At 36.2% G+C, this 21,619-nt stretch overlaps 1 protein-coding gene across 1 annotated transcript; it reads right to left on the bottom strand.

The window, feature by feature from the left end:
• Positions 1-11,511: 11,511 nt before the first annotated feature.
• On the bottom strand, positions 11,512-20,025 carry LOC108735375 (pentatricopeptide repeat-containing protein 1, mitochondrial). Its single transcript, XM_018467311.2, has 4 exons — positions 18,352-20,025; positions 12,802-12,932; positions 11,948-12,122; positions 11,512-11,882 (listed from the first exon to the last, which is right to left on the bottom strand). Exons 1-4 carry the CDS (start codon positions 19,747-19,749, stop codon positions 11,634-11,636), a joined length of 1,953 nt encoding a protein of 650 aa, XP_018322813.1. The 5' UTR covers positions 19,750-20,025; the 3' UTR covers positions 11,512-11,633.
• Positions 20,026-21,619: the final 1,594 nt, after the last annotated feature.

Below are 21,619 nucleotides of genomic sequence, written 5' to 3'. Positions count from 1 at the left end.
CGGAACGTAGTAGTAACATTACCTAAGAAGAGGGGCGCGGATAGGTGCGAGAAATTTCGAACAATTAGCTTAACTTCCCATGCGTCAAAAATCTTAACTAGAATTGTACAGAGGAGGATGGAAAAAAGGGCGGAAGAACTATTAGGGGAAGATCAATTTGGGTTTAGAAGAAATAGAGGAACGCGGGAGGCCATTCTAGCTTTACGGGTAGCAATAGAGAAAACGATAGAAAAAGGAAAGAGTGCGTACATAGGATTTGTAGATTTAGAGAAAGCTTTTGACAATGTTAAATGGGACAAGATGTTAAATATACTTAAAAATGTAGGGATGAATTACAAAGATAGAAGAGTGATACTTAGTTTGTATAAAGAGCAACAGGCAGTTATAGAGCTGGGGATGCAACGTAGAGAAGTAAATATTAGGAAGGGAGTCAGGCAGGGATGCACACTGTCACCGCTACTTTTTAATCTATACATCGAAGACGCCATCAACATCATTAAAGACAGTACAACTGTAGGGATAGATGTGCAAGGGCAAAAGATTAGTATGCTTAGATTTGCAGATGATATAGCAGTATTAGCATCTAGCAAGGAGGACCTAGAGATAGCTTTAAATAAAATGGAAGCGGTACTGACAGATCAGTACTGTATGAAAATAAATAAAAGTAAAACTAAAATACTGGTATGCAAGGGAAGAAAAAGTAGGGAAAGAGCGAATATAAAGATAGGAGACGAAAAATTAGAAGAAGTGGCTGATTTTAGATACCTAGGAAGTCAGATAAGTGAGGATGGAAGGAGTAGTAGGGATATAAAGCAGAGGATAGCGCAGGGTCGTGTCGCCTTTAATAAAAAGAAGTCACTTCTATGCTCGCGAACGGTTAATTTAGAAATTCGAAAAAGGTTGTTAAAGGTGTATGTTTGGAGCACGGCGTTGTACGGGTGCGAAACATGGACAGTGGGAGCGGCGGAAAAGAAAAGGTTAGAAGCGTTCGAAATGTGGTGTTATAGGCGGATGATGAGGATATCGTGGGTAGAAAAGGTTAGAAATGAAGAGGTATTGGAAAGAATAGGAGAACAGAGGACTCTATGGAAGTCAATAAAAAATAGGCGAGATAGGTTGGTAGGACACCTTCTCAGGCATGAAGGTCTAGTCAGAGACATATTAGAGGCAGAAACAGGAGTTAGGAGGGGTAGAGGTAGACCTAGATTAGATTACTGTTCGCAAATAATTAAGGATGTGGGTTGTTCTAGTTTTAGGGAAATGCAAAGTTTAGCTCAGGATAGGAAAGAGTGGAGGTACGTGTCCAACCAGTCTTAGGACTGATGACCTTATGATGATGATGAGATTCGAGATATACGAAAATATATAGTGTACACGCGTAAGAAGTGAAACTTCTTTAGATTGTATATTATAGTATTTAAAAAACAAATGCCAACCATTAACCACAATACTACATCCTGATCTGAGGGAGGTGACAACAAACCGATTATCATCTTAACATCATTAACATCTTCAACAAATGCAGCAACATCTGTGGGCACGCTAGAACAAGGAATATGTCTCTGAGCTCCAGCAAAAATGTAAATGGAAGAATACCCACGACCAGTTGAAGGAAGGCGTTCTGGTACTTATTGAGGAGGACAACCAGCCACTCACGCGTTAGATATTGGGTCGGGTGATTCGAGTCATCCTTAGAACGGATGGAAACAATAGAATTGCAGAGTTACAAACCCAGCAGGGCATAGTTAAACGAGCCTTCACCGTTTTATTTCAGGAACAAAACATCGTCAGTCCTCGGAAAGAAGAAATCACTAAGTGGATCCAAAAAAAAAAAAGACAGCAAGAACAGAAGGACAAATTTACGATCAATTGATAAAAAGTGTGCTCATATTGAGTGGAAAAGGACAAACCTTAATCAGAATTACATTAATTTTAAGTACATATTTGCGCACAAAATGTTTACGACTTTACGAAAACTTTATAAGGATTATATGAAGATTGGAAAAACTTTGGCGGTTGTTGTAGAACAAACAGAATAGCTCAAAACCCCAACGCCAAAACAAGACACTGTAGTTGTCCGAAGCACTTTTCGGTAACAAAGTTACCTTCTTCAGGGACTGAAGTAAACTTCGAAAAGTGCTTCGGACAACTAGAATGTCTTGTTTTGGCGTTGGGGTTTTGAACTATTCTGTTTGTTTTATAAGGATTATATTTCAAATATAGAAGTCGGTTTACAGTGTTGAATGTTAAATCTTTCTAGAAATATGTAAATAATCTTAAGTCTGGTCAGAATTTCCCCGGTAACGCCAGTGGTAGGCACAGTATTGCAGGGTTGTTCTCTGATTACTTCGGTTCAGTATAATCTGAGCCGAACGCTAACTTGGATTCGGTCTTTGATGATTACACCTATCCGGATAACCTCATTTTTTTTCTACGTTTGAGAACAATGTTAACCCTCGCCCTGGCGGTGTCCCGAGTAAAAATGAAAAAGACTAAAAGACCGCCGAATTAGCTCCAAATGTCTAAAAACTACTATTTAACCACCGAAATAGCGCCGGTGAATACGACAAAAATTAAAAACTCTAAAATACGACCAAAATACCTCTATTAAAACGACCGAAAAAGCGCCGAAATAGCACCGAAAACGTCTGCCTACAAAAACGACCGAAAAACCACCGAAATAGCACCGAAAACGGCTGTCTACAAGAACGACCGAAAAACCGCCAAAATAGCACCGAAAACGGCTTCCTACACAGCACAAGATACAAAAATAATGATTATGGATTATTAATTTATTCATAAAGTATTTAATAACTTTTATCAATTAAAATTGATATAAGGATATAGTTAGTGATGGTTTTTGTCGTAAAAAAAATTTTATATTAATGTTTATGAATATACATATATTTATATTCTCTTTTAAATGTACAATACTTCTCAGACTTTTGAAAATTTAAATATTACATTTCCGAAAGAAGGTCATAATTTAGAGGGCATTATTACGTATACTAACTTTAATGTCAGTAGGATAACTTTTGAATAATAACATTTTTTCTGCCTATTTGCTGTGGGTGCGACAGGTGCGATGATGCATTGAATTATAATGCACAGCCACATAATTATTATGGAAATAGCAATAATAAAATAAGTAATAATAACATTAATCATAATATTAACAATAGTAATAATAGTTCAAATAATAATGATAGTTGTTACAATATTCAGAATCTTTAATACTTTATAACATAAATAAAAGTTAATTAATAATTAATCAGTTTTTGTTATTTCATGCGAGAAGAGTACTGTTCCAACGCTCTTTTAGTAGAAAAACGGCGGTTTTTCGGTGCTTTTTTGGCGGTTTACTGAAATGCGGTGCTATTTTAGTGCTATTTCGGAGGTTTAGTCCTGCAAACGGGCCTTTTTTCGTCGTTTTTTGGAACAATTTACGGTGCTAATTTGGCGGTATTTTAGTTGAGTGAAAAATTAATGAATTATTTTTACTCGGGGTACCACAATTTTTTTTTAAAATGCTGGTCTACTCTGATGGGTCCGGAACTTTCTATGTTTAATGATTCTTTGACAACTGGGGGTTTTCCAGGTATCTAGAACTTAGCTTACGTCCATACAATTTTTAAATCGGGTGAGAGAAATGATATCTCGAACTATCGTCCGACCTCCACCCTGAATACTTCTAGATTCTATTGTGGCAAATTATTTTGCTGCGACCTATACAGATAGGATTGTGGGAAACCAACACGGATTCATTGCGGAGCGGTCTGCCGTGACTAATCTAATATTGTTTAATAATTTTTTTTTATTATACTGTCTAAACTGAAGAGATTTGGTTTAATGAAATTCTCCTAAAGTGGATCTGCTCATATCTTATTGGCAGGAAAGGAGCTGTTAGGTAGGAATTCATTCCGGTTACCTCAGGTATCCCTCAAGATTCTCACCTGGGGTCTATTTTATTTATCAACGACTTGGTTGACTCTCTGGAATACTTGAATACACTGATTTATGCCGATGACGTGAAATTGTTCAATAGGGTTGGCAATGTTAGCGATGCATTTAAAGTCCATGCGGATTTAGATTTAATATTAGTGGTCAAAGCAGAATAACCTACGCATTAATTTAGGTAAGATGTTTGTTATGTCATTTAGCTCCAATGATTCTGCGTGTCCTATCGCTCGTTCTCTGGATGGTACTTCGATAACCCGGGTTGATCAGATAAAAGAGTTGGGGATAATGTACATTGTTTCGGGAATCATGTGCAATATATTGTTGCTAAGGCATATACTACCCTTGGGTTTATAACCACGCCATCATATGATTTTAAATCTACGAATTCACCGATTAAGACTCCTATTGATTACTTCGAACAAGATTACTCGGATGTGGAGCGTTTATTCAACCTACCCACTCTTAAACCTCGCCGTTTATATCAAGATAATCTTTTAGTATATAAAATTAGGAATAATTATATTAAGATGAACCAGACTATAACAAACTATTCAGTCATACCAATCACTGATTCACCGAGAAATAAATTTAAAATGAAGTTGAACTTCCTTAGTAGTTCTCTGAAACCAAAAATAAGCCCCATAAGTGGGGAACAAATGTTTTTGTGTGAACTAGTGTAAGTGAAGTGAAATCGATATACATATACATGTACATGTACATGCCAGATACACCGGAAATGAAACAGAACTTGACATTAGTGGTAAAATCGTTATGAAATCACAAAATATGAAGAGTGCGTATGAACCAAATCAGAAGAAATTAAGGAAAACGAAATTACAGTTGCAGTAAAAGGATTATTATTCAAAATATTACATAAATATAATACCAAACATAGGCGAAATTAAAAAAAAAATTAATAAGAAAAAATTGAAGATAACACAGCGTAGGCGTCTTCGAAAGAAATCCTTTGTGACGACAGTAGTGATCCGGATTTTGTTGTTGACAAAGACCTCTTTCATTTGTAACAACAGGGAAATATAGCTTAGTATAAACTGGTTTACCTACTTTTTTCTAATGATTATTTTGGATCATACAGAAAGTCCCAACGAAGTACACCATGGCTTATCTGTTTTTTCCGAAATCAAAGAAAGCTTCCTAGGAGCTTTTGGGACAATCACAGTAAAACAAAAGATGCCTTCTACTTCTTCCATGTATATTATATAGAATTCCAATAAGATCGATTCTCAAATTGATAAAATCAGGATAACAATGCAATCGCTGTTGGATGAAGTAGTGAACTACTCATATAACTACTACAAACCCCAGTATTAATATTATTTTCTGCTTATTCTCAAACCGACCGCTATCAGACCCTTTCCAAAGACAAGTATTAGAAAACTAACCGAAAATCTAGTACAATCCAGAATGAACTCAAGCACTACCGAAAAAAATCGAATAAAATATTTGGAACAAGTCAACAAAAATGGTACAAAAAGAACATTAGAAAACGAAATCAACGTAAAGTAAACATCAAAATTAGATGACAGGACAAAAAACCTTTCGAAAAAAAGAAAGCCTAAGTATGATGAGTTATATACTGTTCGAGTCCTATTCATCAATTCGTTTCACTCAAAATTCAGTTTCTTTTTAACGTCTTCTTTTTTTTGAAATAATAGTTTCTTTAAGTATCAAAATCTTTTATTTCGATTTCGAGAAGGGTTTCTTTTGTGCCTATGCGTAAAATAGTGTTATGGATGGCACTGTTATAAATCATGAAGTAAAAAGGGTAAACAAATTGGTCAGGGTTGACAGCAAGAAGGCTGTCATAAATTCATGTCTTGTAATGTGCAGGTCCATCGAGGACTCAAAGCGATTCATTTTATTGCCCCATAAATGTAAACTTTCACTGGAAACCGGGTCAGATGGTGAAATCTGGGACTATTGTATCTACCAGAACCACCCCCAGTGGTAATTGACCAATGAAGCTTGTCATCCATAATATTTAGGAAGGGACTCCTACACTCCACCCCCTTTATTTGCATAGTTAAGTTTATTTAAGTCTTAGTTTTAAGTTTTATAAGACAGACTCACCAGATTCAGACTCACACAGATTGAGACACACAAGATTCAGACTCACAAGATTCAGATTAAGATCATGTAAAGCAAAGAGTCTCACATCAGAGATTCAACTCATTAAGACTCAAATCAGTTCGATGTATATAGTGTAATTAAAGGTGTACAGTAGATGTAAGTTCAATATAAAATTCCACAAGTTAAACGTCAATGCGTTATTATATCAAAACTAAATGCACCGCTAATTAGTTTTGGTGGTGCCGCTTTATTCTGCCCTACTGATAAGTATCAGCAGGATATTGCCGAAAACGAGCCCTTACAAGGCGACGACATATACATTCCTAAGTAAGGAATTTATCATTGAAACATTAGATGTGGTATTTTTCAGCTTTTATTTTCTGATTACGAACCTATTGATTACGATGATTACGTGTTAGTGGAATTTCATACCAAAAAAAAATCCATTATGTGTGACCATATAGAATCTGGTGAATATGTCCTCCGTCATTCCAAAAATGATTTTTAGTTTCCCAACATTGAAAACGTATCAATAGTTTCAGAAAGTGACAAAGTTACCGAAGTCAAGCTATTTTAAGTTTAACATCAATTTAAACTCTTTGAATATTAAATGGAGTATTTTTTGATATAAATTTATTAGATTGAATTATGTCTGAAAGTACCTCATTGCGCGTACGTAACTGACCCACCATGGAGTACTCCCAGACAAATGTCGATATACAATGCTGCTTATGTTTTTTTTTTAATTATATTAGTACAATATTTCAAAGATATCTATCTATCTATCTCCTAATGAATTAATTATTATTTTTTTAAAATCTGGCCGTAATTTTGGATTAACCAAGTGTCCAAACCTATCCCTCTTTATCTTTCACATAATGAGCGTGACAAGGCTGAAGTGACCTCTACAGTGTATTCGAGTGTGTGTGTAGTTTATTATTGCTAAAAATAGTATTAAAAAAAAACAGCACCTGTTTTGCAGGAATGCCATCCTTATGCAAATTTCTTCATCAAAATCATTATGCTCCTTGTTTAGATTCATTTATGTTTATTTATATATTCCTTTATGTTTATTTCATAGTTAGTTTGAGAAAATTTCATTTCAATTCGTTATTCAAGAATGTTCAACGTTATTTTGTCCATGTTTGCAAGGGCGCAGCTTTATTAGTACATCATAAAACTTATTTGGGTACTCGGAAATTTTGGTACCTAATCTTCTTAAAGGCAGATCATTGATGCTTTTCGGAAATTTTGGTTAAATCGTGTCGCCGACCTCGGTACCTGAACGACCCCACAAAACTTGTTTACTATCAAAAGCCGCCCTCTCTGCTACCAATGACAATTTGTCACCCCTCTGGGTTGTAAAGATAATAAATACTTTGTACATAAAAATTTTGATTATTAGGAATCTGTTTTTCATCGTAGTAATATCCCTTTTTGTATATAGTGAATAAATTGTTAAGTTAAACTGTCGTTGTTCTTATTCGTTTCTAATAAGTGCACAGCTTTTTAATTACGGTTGTGCAGCAGTGTACCAGCGCTCATAATAATTTGTTAAAGTACACTGGCTATACGCAATTCAAATTACACTCCTCTTGAAGCTACACATCTTACGACAGAAAAGAAAATTTGTAGAAAAAGAAATTTGCAACTAATAGAACACGATGGAATCAATAGAAACAAAAATGCAATAGACGAAGAAAAGCACAATGTTACAATTGCAGGAAAAACCCTGTTTACACACAGAAAACTTAAATTTTTAAAATAAAAGTTGCGGCACTAGTCTTATCATAAACTAATACTTTTAGGTGTTCTATTCCTATCAGCTACTAATGTAGGTGAGCGGGCATTCCCTCCGAACTACGCCGGAAGGTAGGGCGGAAGGCCCTCTTCAGCCTCCTTTCAGGAATCGTGGGAATGGAGAGGGGGGTTTGGGTGAGAAAAATGAGACGAACGAAATGAAGATAGAAGGGAATGGAAGATTATCTGTGGAATATTACTGCCCCAGCATTTGCCTAAGCGATCCAAGGAAACCACAGAAAAACTTAGACCAAGGCAGAGGAACCCGGAATGGAACCGGCATCCCCCCGAATGCTAAGCAATGGACTGCCTGCTGACTACGTCCAAAGGTAGGGCGAAAGACCCTCTTCAGCCTCCTTTTAGGATTCGTAGGAATGAGTGGGTAATGATTCGAGTGAGAAAGATGAGACGGGCGAAATGTAGACAGAAGAGAATGAAAGATTATCTGTGGAATATTACTACCCCAGCATTTGCCTAAGTAATCCAAGGAAACCACAGAAAAACGTAGACCAAGGCAGAGGAACCCGGAATCGAACCGGCGTCCTCGCGAATGCTAAGCAATGGTCTCTTGGTCATGCCGCTCGGTAGTCTTATAATAGTTTAAGACCACAGAACACACATTCCCAATTAGATAAACCTTCATTTTTAGTTAAATACGTGGACACTAATCTTATAATAGTTTAGGACCATATTGCACAATAAAAGCAATAAAAGATGTCTTCCAATAGAACATTAACATTAGAAATCGCACTAAGAATTTCAACTGATTTCTTGTTAAATGCTGCAACCGTAACGGATATTACTTGACACAAAAACAGCATTCAGTTGATTAATATATTCAATTGCATGTAAAACAACAATAAATATTGTGACCTTTACAGTAAACCACTTGAAGTTTACAAACCCTCCTCCTTTTTCCGGGCTTGGGACCGGCACGGCAATATAAAATGCAGGAATTGCCGAGGCGGAGTTAAAATAATCATAAAGGTATATTGCATACTAAATCTATAAAAATACATTAANTGTCGATATACAATGCTGCTTATGTTTTTTTTTTAATTATATTAGTACAATATTTCAAAGATATCTATCTATCTATCTCCTAATGAATTAATTATTATTTTTTTAAAATCTGGCCGTAATTTTGGATTAACCAAGTGTCCAAACCTATCCCTCTTTATCTTTCACATAATGAGCGTGACAAGGCTGAAGTGACCTCTACAGTGTATTCGAGTGTGTGTGTAGTTTATTATTGCTAAAAATAGTATTAAAAAAAAACAGCACCTGTTTTGCAGGAATGCCATCCTTATGCAAATTTCTTCATCAAAATCATTATGCTCCTTGTTTAGATTCATTTATGTTTATTTATATATTCCTTTATGTTTATTTCATAGTTAGTTTGAGAAAATTTCATTTCAATTCGTTATTCAAGAATGTTCAACGTTATTTTGTCCATGTTTGCAAGGGCGCAGCTTTATTAGTACATCATAAAACTTATTTGGGTACTCGGAAATTTTGGTACCTAATCTTCTTAAAGGCAGATCATTGATGCTTTTCGGAAATTTTGGTTAAATCGTGTCGCCGACCTCGGTACCTGAACGACCCCACAAAACTTGTTTACTATCAAAAGCCGCCCTCTCTGCTACCAATGACAATTTGTCACCCCTCTGGGTTGTAAAGATAATAAATACTTTGTACATAAAAATTTTGATTATTAGGAATCTGTTTTTCATCGTAGTAATATCCCTTTTTGTATATAGTGAATAAATTGTTAAGTTAAACTGTCGTTGTTCTTATTCGTTTCTAATAAGTGCACAGCTTTTTAATTACGGTTGTGCAGCAGTGTACCAGCGCTCATAATAATTTGTTAAAGTACACTGGCTATACGCAATTCAAATTACACTCCTCTTGAAGCTACACATCTTACGACAGAAAAGAAAATTTGTAGAAAAAGAAATTTGCAACTAATAGAACACGATGGAATCAATAGAAACAAAAATGCAATAGACGAAGAAAAGCACAATGTTACAATTGCAGGAAAAACCCTGTTTACACACAGAAAACTTAAATTTTTAAAATAAAAGTTGCGGCACTAGTCTTATCATAAACTAATACTTTTAGGTGTTCTATTCCTATCAGCTACTAATGTAGGTGAGCGGGCATTCCCTCCGAACTACGCCGGAAGGTAGGGCGGAAGGCCCTCTTCAGCCTCCTTTCAGGAATCGTGGGAATGGAGAGGGGGGTTTGGGTGAGAAAAATGAGACGAACGAAATGAAGATAGAAGGGAATGGAAGATTATCTGTGGAATATTACTGCCCCAGCATTTGCCTAAGCGATCCAAGGAAACCACAGAAAAACTTAGACCAAGGCAGAGGAACCCGGAATGGAACCGGCATCCCCCCGAATGCTAAGCAATGGACTGCCTGCTGACTACGTCCAAAGGTAGGGCGAAAGACCCTCTTCAGCCTCCTTTTAGGATTCGTAGGAATGAGTGGGTAATGATTCGAGTGAGAAAGATGAGACGGGCGAAATGTAGACAGAAGAGAATGAAAGATTATCTGTGGAATATTACTACCCCAGCATTTGCCTAAGTAATCCAAGGAAACCACAGAAAAACGTAGACCAAGGCAGAGGAACCCGGAATCGAACCGGCGTCCTCGCGAATGCTAAGCAATGGTCTCTTGGTCATGCCGCTCGGTAGTCTTATAATAGTTTAAGACCACAGAACACACATTCCCAATTAGATAAACCTTCATTTTTAGTTAAATACGTGGACACTAATCTTATAATAGTTTAGGACCATATTGCACAATAAAAGCAATAAAAGATGTCTTCCAATAGAACATTAACATTAGAAATCGCACTAAGAATTTCAACTGATTTCTTGTTAAATGCTGCAACCGTAACGGATATTACTTGACACAAAAACAGCATTCAGTTGATTAATATATTCAATTGCATGTAAAACAACAATAAATATTGTGACCTTTACAGTAAACCACTTGAAGTTTACAAACCCTCCTCCTTTTTCCGGGCTTGGGACCGGCACGGCAATATAAAATGCAGGAATTGCCGAGGCGGAGTTAAAATAATCATAAAGGTATATTGCATACTAAATCTATAAAAATACATTAATATTAATTATATTGTAAAGTTCGTGGGTTTAACTTCTAATACTGATAACGACAAAAACTATTTATTTACACTAATTATTAAAGAACTTAAAAACACTATTAAATTATTACTAACTTAGGTTATGAATTATTCTATTTATTTACACTACTGTTGATATATCACTATTCATTGCGCTATTTATTTCACATCTATCACTGTCAATTTATTTCTGGATTCACTTCTGCAACGGTCAATTTATTTCTTTTCCCTTCGGCGATCGTCACTTCCTTTAAATACTCTTTTGTTTACTTTCTGGAACCTTCTGAAACATCCGGATAGTTTATTTTTTCTTTGAACTGTTTAACTGCTTTCCCAGAACGCAGGTACGGCACACACATTTACACATACGGCGCACATGAAGAAAGTCGCCCGCGGCTAGTCGGCGAATCGATAAGCCGTTCACGCACACGTGCGCCCGATCGCACTCAAACACACTCGTGCTCGCTACAATATTATTATTTCACCTGGGATTAAAAATATATTTTATATTTATTTTTCACTTTTATTTCATGTATAATAAAAAAAAATTAACAGATACGATTAAAATAAACTTTTCAACTTATCAAACAACACTATTTACCTACTAGCTAGTTGTTTTGCTAATAGTATTAATTACGAACAGAAGCTTTTTTAGAAGTTTTTTGCTTAAATAAAGATAAATGACGAGGCTTGAATCTTGTTTTTACATCTCTATCTCTGTAATGATTTACGTCTGTCTTGACTTCTTCCCTAAATTGCTGCCATGGATGAATTTCATCTTCACTATCAAAGGTAACCTCCTTCAGCCAACTTTTGTACCTCATTTTAAATATCTTCCAACCTTTTTTAAACGATTCACTATCCGATACAGGATTACTCTAAACATAATATCACACAACAATAAATTAATATACATTACAAATAGTTTTGCAAGAGAGCATACCTTATCGTTAGATATCTTCTTATTCTTTTTTTTAAATTCTACAAGTTTTTCCATAAATTTACCGCTTGGTTTTATGTTATCCCTAACACAAATCTCCATCAATTCCAAAACATACTGAAAATCATTATGGTGGCATGCTTGATGTAACATTGCTCCCAATATTTGTATATTTAACCTGAAATCAACAAATATGTCTAATCTGGTAACTAATTATTACTAAATTCGTTTTTATTATCAGTTTAAAAAACTGCAACATAATTTTGCGACAGGAATTTATAAAACAATATTAATGAAACGATATATTTTCTGTTTTACAATTTTATTAAAAAGCTTTAATTACTTTGTTATCTAGTTATTTTTGAAAATAATTATTGTTAGTTTTATAAAAAATGTAAAGCTATAATCCTATCATTTCATTTCCTTGCAATACCAACCTATGTAGTAGTTCTTATCTTATAAACCACTACGAATTTATATCCACCTAATAAATAGCTTAGTAAACTTATTACAATTAATCATTAATCTTAAACATTAACACGTTTGTTCGGTATCTACAGATGTGGTGATAAAAAAACCGAACATGTAAAACGTTAAGCATAATGTAATGCGCAATACTTCTATAAGACAAGAATGTCGCTAACCCTATTTTGCGGAGCAACAACGTATGACATTAGACACCCCTTTCTCTTTCACCTTCAGGCGGCTAATGCATAAGTAGTTTCCTAATTGACTCACTTTAATTGTAATGGACTTTTTACATAAATCACTTTCGTAAGTATTTGTAAAAATGTAATTTTCGCGGATTATTTATAAACCAATTGTAAGTGGAATCAATTCGTCAAATCAATGCTCACCGATATCTTTTCTTATTCATTTCTTCTTTAAAAGATAAGGCTTCTTCTCTAGTTTTACATCCCAATGCTAAAACTCCGTATGTTACTAAATCTGGTCTTAATTTGTTTGTATCCAACATTGTTAGAACTTCCTGTAAACAGAATGTTTTCACTTATGTATTTAAGTGTTTACAGAGGGTGCTTCCTAAAATCTATGAGCTTCCCCATCTTTTATTTAAATCACTACTTTAAAAGTAACATGGAATATAAAAATGTGAATGTCAATTCTTTAAAATGTATGGTAGGTAACACAAATAAAAGCTTAATTAAAAATTACTGTATTTTTATTAAATTGCATAAACATTTGGACAAAATTTTATAAGTGGTTATGTAACACTGAGCATTTTTTTAAATTCAACTTTTGCCGCCAATTACACCCGAGTAGTTCCTAAACGCATCGTATTTTGGCTGTCGAGGGCGCCACCCGGTCCTTGGCACTACCGGAGACCAACGCGCCCCTTCTCTCTATCACCACCCTCTCCAGTCGAGCGTACCCGATGTGTACCAACCACCCCCGCATTCGCTATAAAAGGGCCCCCTCTCCCTCGAAACCACCCTTCACCACTTCCCTCTGGTCTGGAAAGAAGCCACCGTCATCTGTCTCCCAAAAAAAGGAAAGCCCCTCAGCTCTCCCTCAACCTACAGGCCCATTAGCCTGCTCATTTCGCTATGAAAAGTAGTTGAATCCATCCTTTTGGACCGGTTTCTCGACCATCATCATCATCATAGAGTCGTCAGTGCTAAGACTGGTTGGACACGTACCTCCACTTTTTCTTATCCTGAGCTAAACTTCGCATTTCCCTTCTCCCCGACTTTTAACACGGTTTCCGCAGACAGCACGGCATCAGCCATCAACTTCACCGTGTTTCCGAATACATTTCTGGCAACCTAAACAAGCGCTGTCACGCTTCCATGCTCTCTGCTCTAATCGGGGTTATTCCATCTTTCCTCTCTGACAGAACCCTCTGTGTCCGCATTGGCTTTGCTTTATTCCCAAGGCAAACCCGTCATGGCTAATGTCCCGCAAGGCTGTAAGCTGTTACCTCTTCTTTTCAACTTTTTCTGCGCAGACATGCGATCGTCACACCTCTCTACGCAGATGACATCGCCCTCATAAACTCCACCCACATCATTCTCTAGTGCTCCGCAAAAATTAACATGCTTCTACCCCTGCTACTAAATTGGTACCGAAGTTGGAAACTCTTCGTTAACGAGGTCAAGTCAGAAGCAATTTTCTTCTCCCGTAGGACCCGAAAACCTCCCGCCATCACCATTAACAACCTCCGCATCAAATGGAACAACTCCGTTACTTACCTCGACGTAACACTGTCAAGATTCTAGTCGCCTTTATCTCCATCAAGTCCTTCTTCCAAAACAGCTTCATCTCCCATCAAACAAAAATCCGTGCTCCTACGCCACCCCCATCTGGGACTGTGCCGATTCCCACCGCCTACAAATTCTTCGAGGCACTTACATGCGGATTTTTCGCTCCACACTCAACTACCCCTGGTTCATCAGAATCACCCAAATTCTGAATGAAACTTGTTTACCTTCACTCCCAGAGGCTAAAGTTAGGTTCGCGGCTAATCTCCGAGCCAAAGTGTCAGGTCACCCAAATACGTCCATCTCGACACATTGTGACTTCGCCCCTAAACCAAACGACCGTTTCAGAAGGCCTTGCCACCTTCTGCTCTGAGCTCCTTCTCTTCTGCTCATTCCTAGTTTCGCTTTTTTAGCGCGAGTGCCCACCCAACTCATCCGCTCAATGCTTCCTTCTTACACCCAGTCCAAAACCGAAAGGTACACAAATAAATAAAACAGTTTCGTGAATACTCCCAGATTTGTTATCTTATATGGGAGAAAATGTTAGTATGCGCATCAAGGCTAATTCATACCAACCTATTCACATCTGTGAAGACGGTAATTATTCACTTCTGTCTATGAACGCGATCGGGGAAACCCAACTTATACATGTCAAAGATTGCAATTTAAAAAGCAAATAGCAAAGTGTTTAATACAAGTCACACTGTAAATTGACTGAATGAAAGAACATTTACAATGTACAATTTCTGAGCAACTTACCGTTTATAAAATGAAAAACACTTTACCATAACAATATCGAAACTTAGATGAACATCTACATTTTCTCAGACTTGAAATTACAAAATAACTGAGTAAAATCAGTATTACCTATCAGTCGTTGCAAATATTGCACAGAGTTACAAGTCAATATTACATAATTTTAGAAGATACGTACATAAACAAGCGGGCAAGAATAATAAATCACATTTCAAAACATTTGATGGATCTACAAAATACACAAAATATTGAACAAAAACGCAAATGAATACTTAAGACTTAAGCATCAACTGTGCACAAAATTGCGCGTTCTCGAGATGCTTGTCCGACCTTATCAACTTATCCTCCTTTCCTTTCCGGGATTCCCAAAAGCCACATTCCTCACTGCACTTTCACACCACAGATATCGAAAAAAGACACAACTATACACTGTTCGCGTTGAAATGAAGGCTTCAGAACCGACATGTTATTTCTCAAACTACCGAGAAAGAAAAACCAAAGCTGAGTCCCTACAATATATTACCACTTCCAACGGCTGCGAATCCCCATTAAAAATCGAATAAGACCAAATTCTATTGCGAAAACTTCCCCAACTCACAACTTATTAGTCAGCGATAAACTAAGTCATAGCTCTCGCAAGGGCTGTTTGGCTCCGGATAATCACTTCTTTCGCAAAAAGATAGTGAAATTTCATTGCGAAAAAATAACCTACTCCACAACTCATTCGCTTGGGACAGGTGGCAAAATCTCACGGATAATTTGCGCGCAATGAATAGAGTCTTACCCATTTCCAAGAGGTTTTCTCACTTAACAATTAATTTCCCCAAGGTGAACTCCCACGAGGAATTCAAGAGCCTTCCAGGGGCTTCGTTTGCTAATCATAAAAAAAAAATCACTTCACAATTAATCATAAAATTTCGTCGCGACTAATCCCACTACTCAACAACAAATTTGCCTGAGCGAATGGTAAATTCCTACGAGTAATTTGTGCACTATAAGTTAAACCATAGTTCCGCACCAAAGGTATAATCAATAAATCACTCCTTTTGCGAATAAGTTGTAAAATTCAATTGCAAAAATTAATCTACTCCGCAACCAATTAGCCTTGATCGAACGCCAATCTCACGGGTAACTCGCATTCGATAAATAGGTAATGTTTTACCCCTTACAGATTATCAAAAAAACGCCTCTATCGCGAATGTCATGGAATACCACTGCGACAAATTTAACAGTATCACAACTAATTCATCTGTGACGAAAAGGAAATTTCCACTCTGGTGCAAAATACACTCGCACTGATTAAGAAGGATAAGCATCATCCCGCTATTCTACTGTCGGTGAAGCGAGGTATTCAATTGAAACCCTCTAGTACACCAGTGTTCCAATTTTGGAAAGCGGACTACGCTGAACTTAATAGTTTTTTCCTAGGAGTAAACTGGATTGAAATATACAAATTCGAATCTATTGATGAGATAATCGATCTCATCTTCGGGATAATGATGCCATAGAAAGTTTTGTGTCCCTCGTCTTTAAACAATACACTCATTATCCGCCGTGGTTCACTAGGAAACTGATTGATAAGATTCGTCATAAGAAAGATGCACATGCCTGCTTTAAAAAGCATGGAACTTCCTATGTATGCAGAACATTTAGCTCACTCAAGTCTGAGTGTAAGAAACTTAGTATGGAGTCTTACAGTAACTACTCGCTTAAGATCAAGATTTCCATGAATAAGAAGGCCAATGTTTTCTGGTCATTTCTAAATAATAAGGCGAGGAATAATCGTGACATCCCGGAATGCATGCACTGGAACGATACGGTGACAAATGGCGCTTATGTATGTGACCTTTTGCGTCTTTCTTCAGGAGTGTGTATACAAATACTGAAGATCACTTGGATGAGGATCGTTGCCTGCCTAGTGTTAACGTGAACAGTTACTTTGATGTTAACTTAACCATGATGAGGTCTACGATGGTCTTTATGCGGAAAAAGGAGCTGGGCCAGTCTTCCCAATGTGTTTTTAAAGAACTGTGCCATTGGCCTTTACGAACCGGTAACTCATATTTTTGGGGAATCGCTTCGTGCTGGCGTATTTCCGACCTTGTGGAAAATCACGTTTATAAACTCTATACATAAGTCGGGTACGAGATCGGATGTAACCAATTACCGGCCGATTTGCATTCAATCCGCTCTACCGAAACTGCTGGAAAAGCTTATTGTGCATCAAGTTTCATATGATTTCAGGAATATCTCAACAAGAGAGCATGGATTTACTGGTAGAAGGTATACCGCTACAAACTTTTGCTGTATATAAACTATGTGCTTGACGCTTTCAATGTTAGTTAAGAAATACATTCCATTTACACCGACTTCAGTAAAGCTTTCGATACTGTTTGCCACGGGATCTTGATTGACAAATTGGCACATTATGGTGTGAGGGGCAAAGCTCAGGATTGGCTTCGGTCGTATCGCTTGGGGACGCGGCTACGTGTTCGGGTTAATGGTCACGTGACGCAAGATTACCTGCTTGAATCTGGTGTACCCCAGGATTCACATCTGGGCCCCGTTCTTTTCAACATTTTCATTAACCATATTGGCTTGGATTTATTGTCTGATTACTTGCTGTATGCTAACGATTTGAAAGTGTATTGAGTAATTTCCAAACCGCATGATGTGCTAAAGTTACAAGATGACACCGACTATCTCGAACAGTGGTGTAACAACAACATGCTCAAACTAAAGGTTAAGAAATGTGCAGTTTTGCAATTTTCGTGTCTGCATTATAAACATCCAGTGAACTATTATCTCAGTGGTCCCCCTTTATGGGGTGAAAAGTGTGTTTAAGGACCTTAGTGTCTTTATTGATGAAAAACTGGATTTTATTACGCATATCGAATACATTACCATGAAAGCTTACAAGGTGCTTGGCTGTATATTTCGGGCAGAAAAGGATGTTAGGAATCCTCAAACACTAATACTGATACACTCTTACTGATACACCAGAACTGTTACAAACTTTTTCCTCTGTGTGTTCCTCGACAGGATCTGAGATCCTAGCTAAATCTCATACCTCAAAATCTTATGTTTTGAATGGCACTGTTAATAGAATATCTAATTCGGTAAAAATTTATTGCAATTCTGTAAACTATTTCGGTGGTAAATATGTTAATTTCGTTAGTAATGTAAAACAGCTTCCTAGTAACACTAGATTTTGAATTATGATTAATTTTTGAGATATTATATTTTATTTTTTATTATATTAAGACATTTTATCCCATACACTGTCACGCCAGAATTAAACTTATATACGGATATTTTGTTGTTAAATAAATAAATAACCATCCTGAGCACCTTTAGACATTACCTATTTAGTGATCAAATTGTTAAAAAAAAACATGAAGAATTATATTCTAAATACTATTGAAAACTTACCCGAGCACTTTGATAATCAAATCGTAAACTTCTTTTTTTAATAAGCATATTAAAAAAATCAATGTCAGGCTTAATGTCTAACTTTCTCATATACTGTAGTAATTCTTTTTCTGCAGCAAGTGTGCTTGGAATATTATCTAAAATTTGTGTACATGTCTTAATATCTGGTGTGCAATTGTAACTTATCATATTATCTATAAACCCTGATAATCCACCAACCAAAAGAAACCTATCTTGAGGGGTCTTTATTTCAGATAATGCTATAATATTCCCTAGATGTGGTGTCTCAGACATCAGATTTGGTCTATTTTCTGCAAATGATGGAACTACAAGGTCTTGAAAATTATTATCATCACTGCATTTAACAGGCAATGTTAAAACAGTTGTATGTTCACTACTTGATCCTATCAGGTCTGTCTGATTAATATCAAGTGATTTCTTATTAGTGCTGATTATATTTTCTATTGCATCTTTGGTTACTTCTAAATCACCAATTTCACAATCTCGTATGCAACGTAACATTAAATTAAAGGTGAATAAATTAGGACTTATAGCACTTTTAATAAGTTTGTGCCACACTAAAATTGCATGACGAAATCCAGCCTCTTTATTGCTGATACAAGCTTGAAGTAAGAAATTTAAAGTATCAGCTTTAATTGGCAGCTTTTTAGATACCATTTCATCGACAATTCCAAATGCTGTATGTATATCTCCACATCTTCCAAAAGCTTTAATCATCGCATTATAATTGGATTCATTTGGCTCATACATTTTTTCAATTATTAAATTACGAAGATGTCTTGCTCTTGTTAGACCATCACTTAAAGGCCATGGGCTATTTGCACAAGCATTAAATAAAGATGTATACATACTTGGGTGTACCTTTAGTCCTCTTTTTTTGAGGTTGTTAAATAATGAAAAGGCCTTTTTTGTATATCCAACCCTGCCACAAGCTCCAATAAGTAAGCTATATATATAATTTTCTGGTTTAACACGGTCTTCTTTTAACATTTTAATTTCTAATACATCTATAGCTTCTTGAATTTTTCTTTTTCTAATAAAGTTTTTAATTAGATCAGCATAGTTTTTTGTTCTTAACTTTGTAGATGGTAAAGGCTTTTCTTGGAGATATTTTTCTTCTTTCTCATCATCACTATTAAAAAGTTCTTGTTCACTATGAGATCCAAACGTATCCGGATCATCTTTAACTCGAATCATATTATCCTTTTTGTAGAAATTAGGTTTTGCACCAAGAAAGGTAATGTGTTGAGCATCAATAGCTTTTGTACTACAGTACAAACAGGCATGATTTAATTGTTTTGTTCTGTGCAAAATATTTGCGGCCGCTGTAATTCCACATTGCAAATTTCTGTAAGAAATTAATGACTGTTTGATCATTTTGCTTATTATAATCACTAGTTTAAACAATCTGCGTTGTTGAAGTCATTAATTTCAACGCTTACAATTCGAATAATTTACATTTAAACATATCGCACTGTATTCATTTTAACTGGATAAAATGTAAATAAACTTCTCTTTCTTTATAAAACTACTTAATAAAGCCAAATGGACCACATTCCATTTCTCAAAATCACAAATAAAGAGGTTAACTGTGTAGCGTAAGTTGGGGTTAGTATTATTTACATATCTCTTATCTATGCTTTAAACCAGCGCCATAGACCACCGCTAAACCAAATTACCAAACCATAGACAACAGCAAACTCTCTCAACTCACTGGGAAACCCATACATTAACGGAAATCGAAAACCATAGATAAGCCGGAAACACTCGCACATGGGGTGCTCAAACTTAAAACACAACGCNTTTAACGGTTTGTTGAAGATTGTTGACCAAATTTTATTGTTTATTGATAATCAGCTTTTAGTTAATAATTGAGTGTGATTGACCAACAAAAGGTTTTATTTTATTTTTTTCAATTTTTTTACATCAGGCGGCATAAAAGAGTTTGTATCCAGTTTCAGTAAAATCTGCAACATGGTCTTCAAATGGTCCTTCACCCGGATGTTCCCATTAAACGCAATGTAAAATGCTCCATTTGGGCAATAATAACCCCAGGTTACAATACTCTATCAGAGATGCATTAGTCTAACAATCCCAGGTTACAATACAGCATTCTGTTAGACAACCCACTACCTCTCAGGCTGGCCTGGAAATTACCATCTTTTATGTTCTATAATAGGCACCATACTCAGCTAAGGTGACGAAAAAGCAAGCTGAATCTTGACACGACCTACATGAGACCCATAGTAGAATACGCCGGATGCATCTGGTCCTCGTACTTCAAAAAAGACATCAATTTGCTAGAATCTGACTAACATGGGCAACTAAACTTTCCCTGGGACTCAGACATTTGAACTACGAGGACAGATGCTGCTGCTTAATCTTAGCCATCAGCGAATAGCTACTAATTTTATTGAAACCTTAAGCTAGGTGTTAATAAAATTATACAGCCCGCCCCTCCTGTCTATTTTCATGAGTTGCGGCCACAATCTTCAACTTCATAAAGAGCGCACCAAAATTGCGGCTCATGCAAACTTCATCTAACGTGATCGTCAACACCTGAAATCCTGAAACAATCTCGGTTTGAAACATCGATTCCGATAGTATTGATAGCTTCTAGTCTTGTATGTCCTGGCAGTCTTCTGTATGACATCTCTAATACAGTACAATAAAGTAAAATTTTCTTAGCTTTAAATAAATTGTTCCTCACTTAACGAGTTTATATTTCTTTATAATTAGCATCCAGCATGTTTTTTGTACTTACCTATTGAAATTTTACCTAAATATAATTGTCGAATAGCAAATTTGTAATACAGATGTACAGGGTATCCCATTTTCGGCACTTTTGCGGGGTATCTCTATTATTATTATTAAAGATATAGCGCCAGTAGAACTTTAATATCCCTTTTGGTTTTTAAGATACAGGGTGGGATTGAAAGTCATCACCTTTGAGTCGCCCCCCGTATCCCAGTTATCTTTAAACTTATCGAAGAAGTTAAAGCGTATTGTAAACCCAATGACGTAGTCAGTACTTTTCTAGTACCTTCCGTTTTTTAGTTATGACGCAAACATATGTTTTTTTAAATGGAACACAAATAGCGAACATAACGTAGTAATTATGAAGACCAATCTTAAATTGAAAATTCTGAAAAAGTGGGAAGAAAAGTAATAGGCGAGATAGGTTGGTAGGATACATTCATAGGCATGAAGATCTAGTTAAAGACATATTAGAGGTAAAAACAGGAGT

The sequence above is a fragment of the Agrilus planipennis genome, unplaced genomic scaffold (genome assembly GCF_000699045.2).
Source record: "Agrilus planipennis isolate EAB-ADULT unplaced genomic scaffold, Apla_2.0 scaffold27, whole genome shotgun sequence".
Classification (NCBI taxonomy): domain Eukaryota; kingdom Metazoa; phylum Arthropoda; class Insecta; order Coleoptera; family Buprestidae; genus Agrilus; species Agrilus planipennis.
Note: the sequence above shows the minus strand (reverse complement) of the source record. Positions and strands in the feature narration are given on the sequence as shown.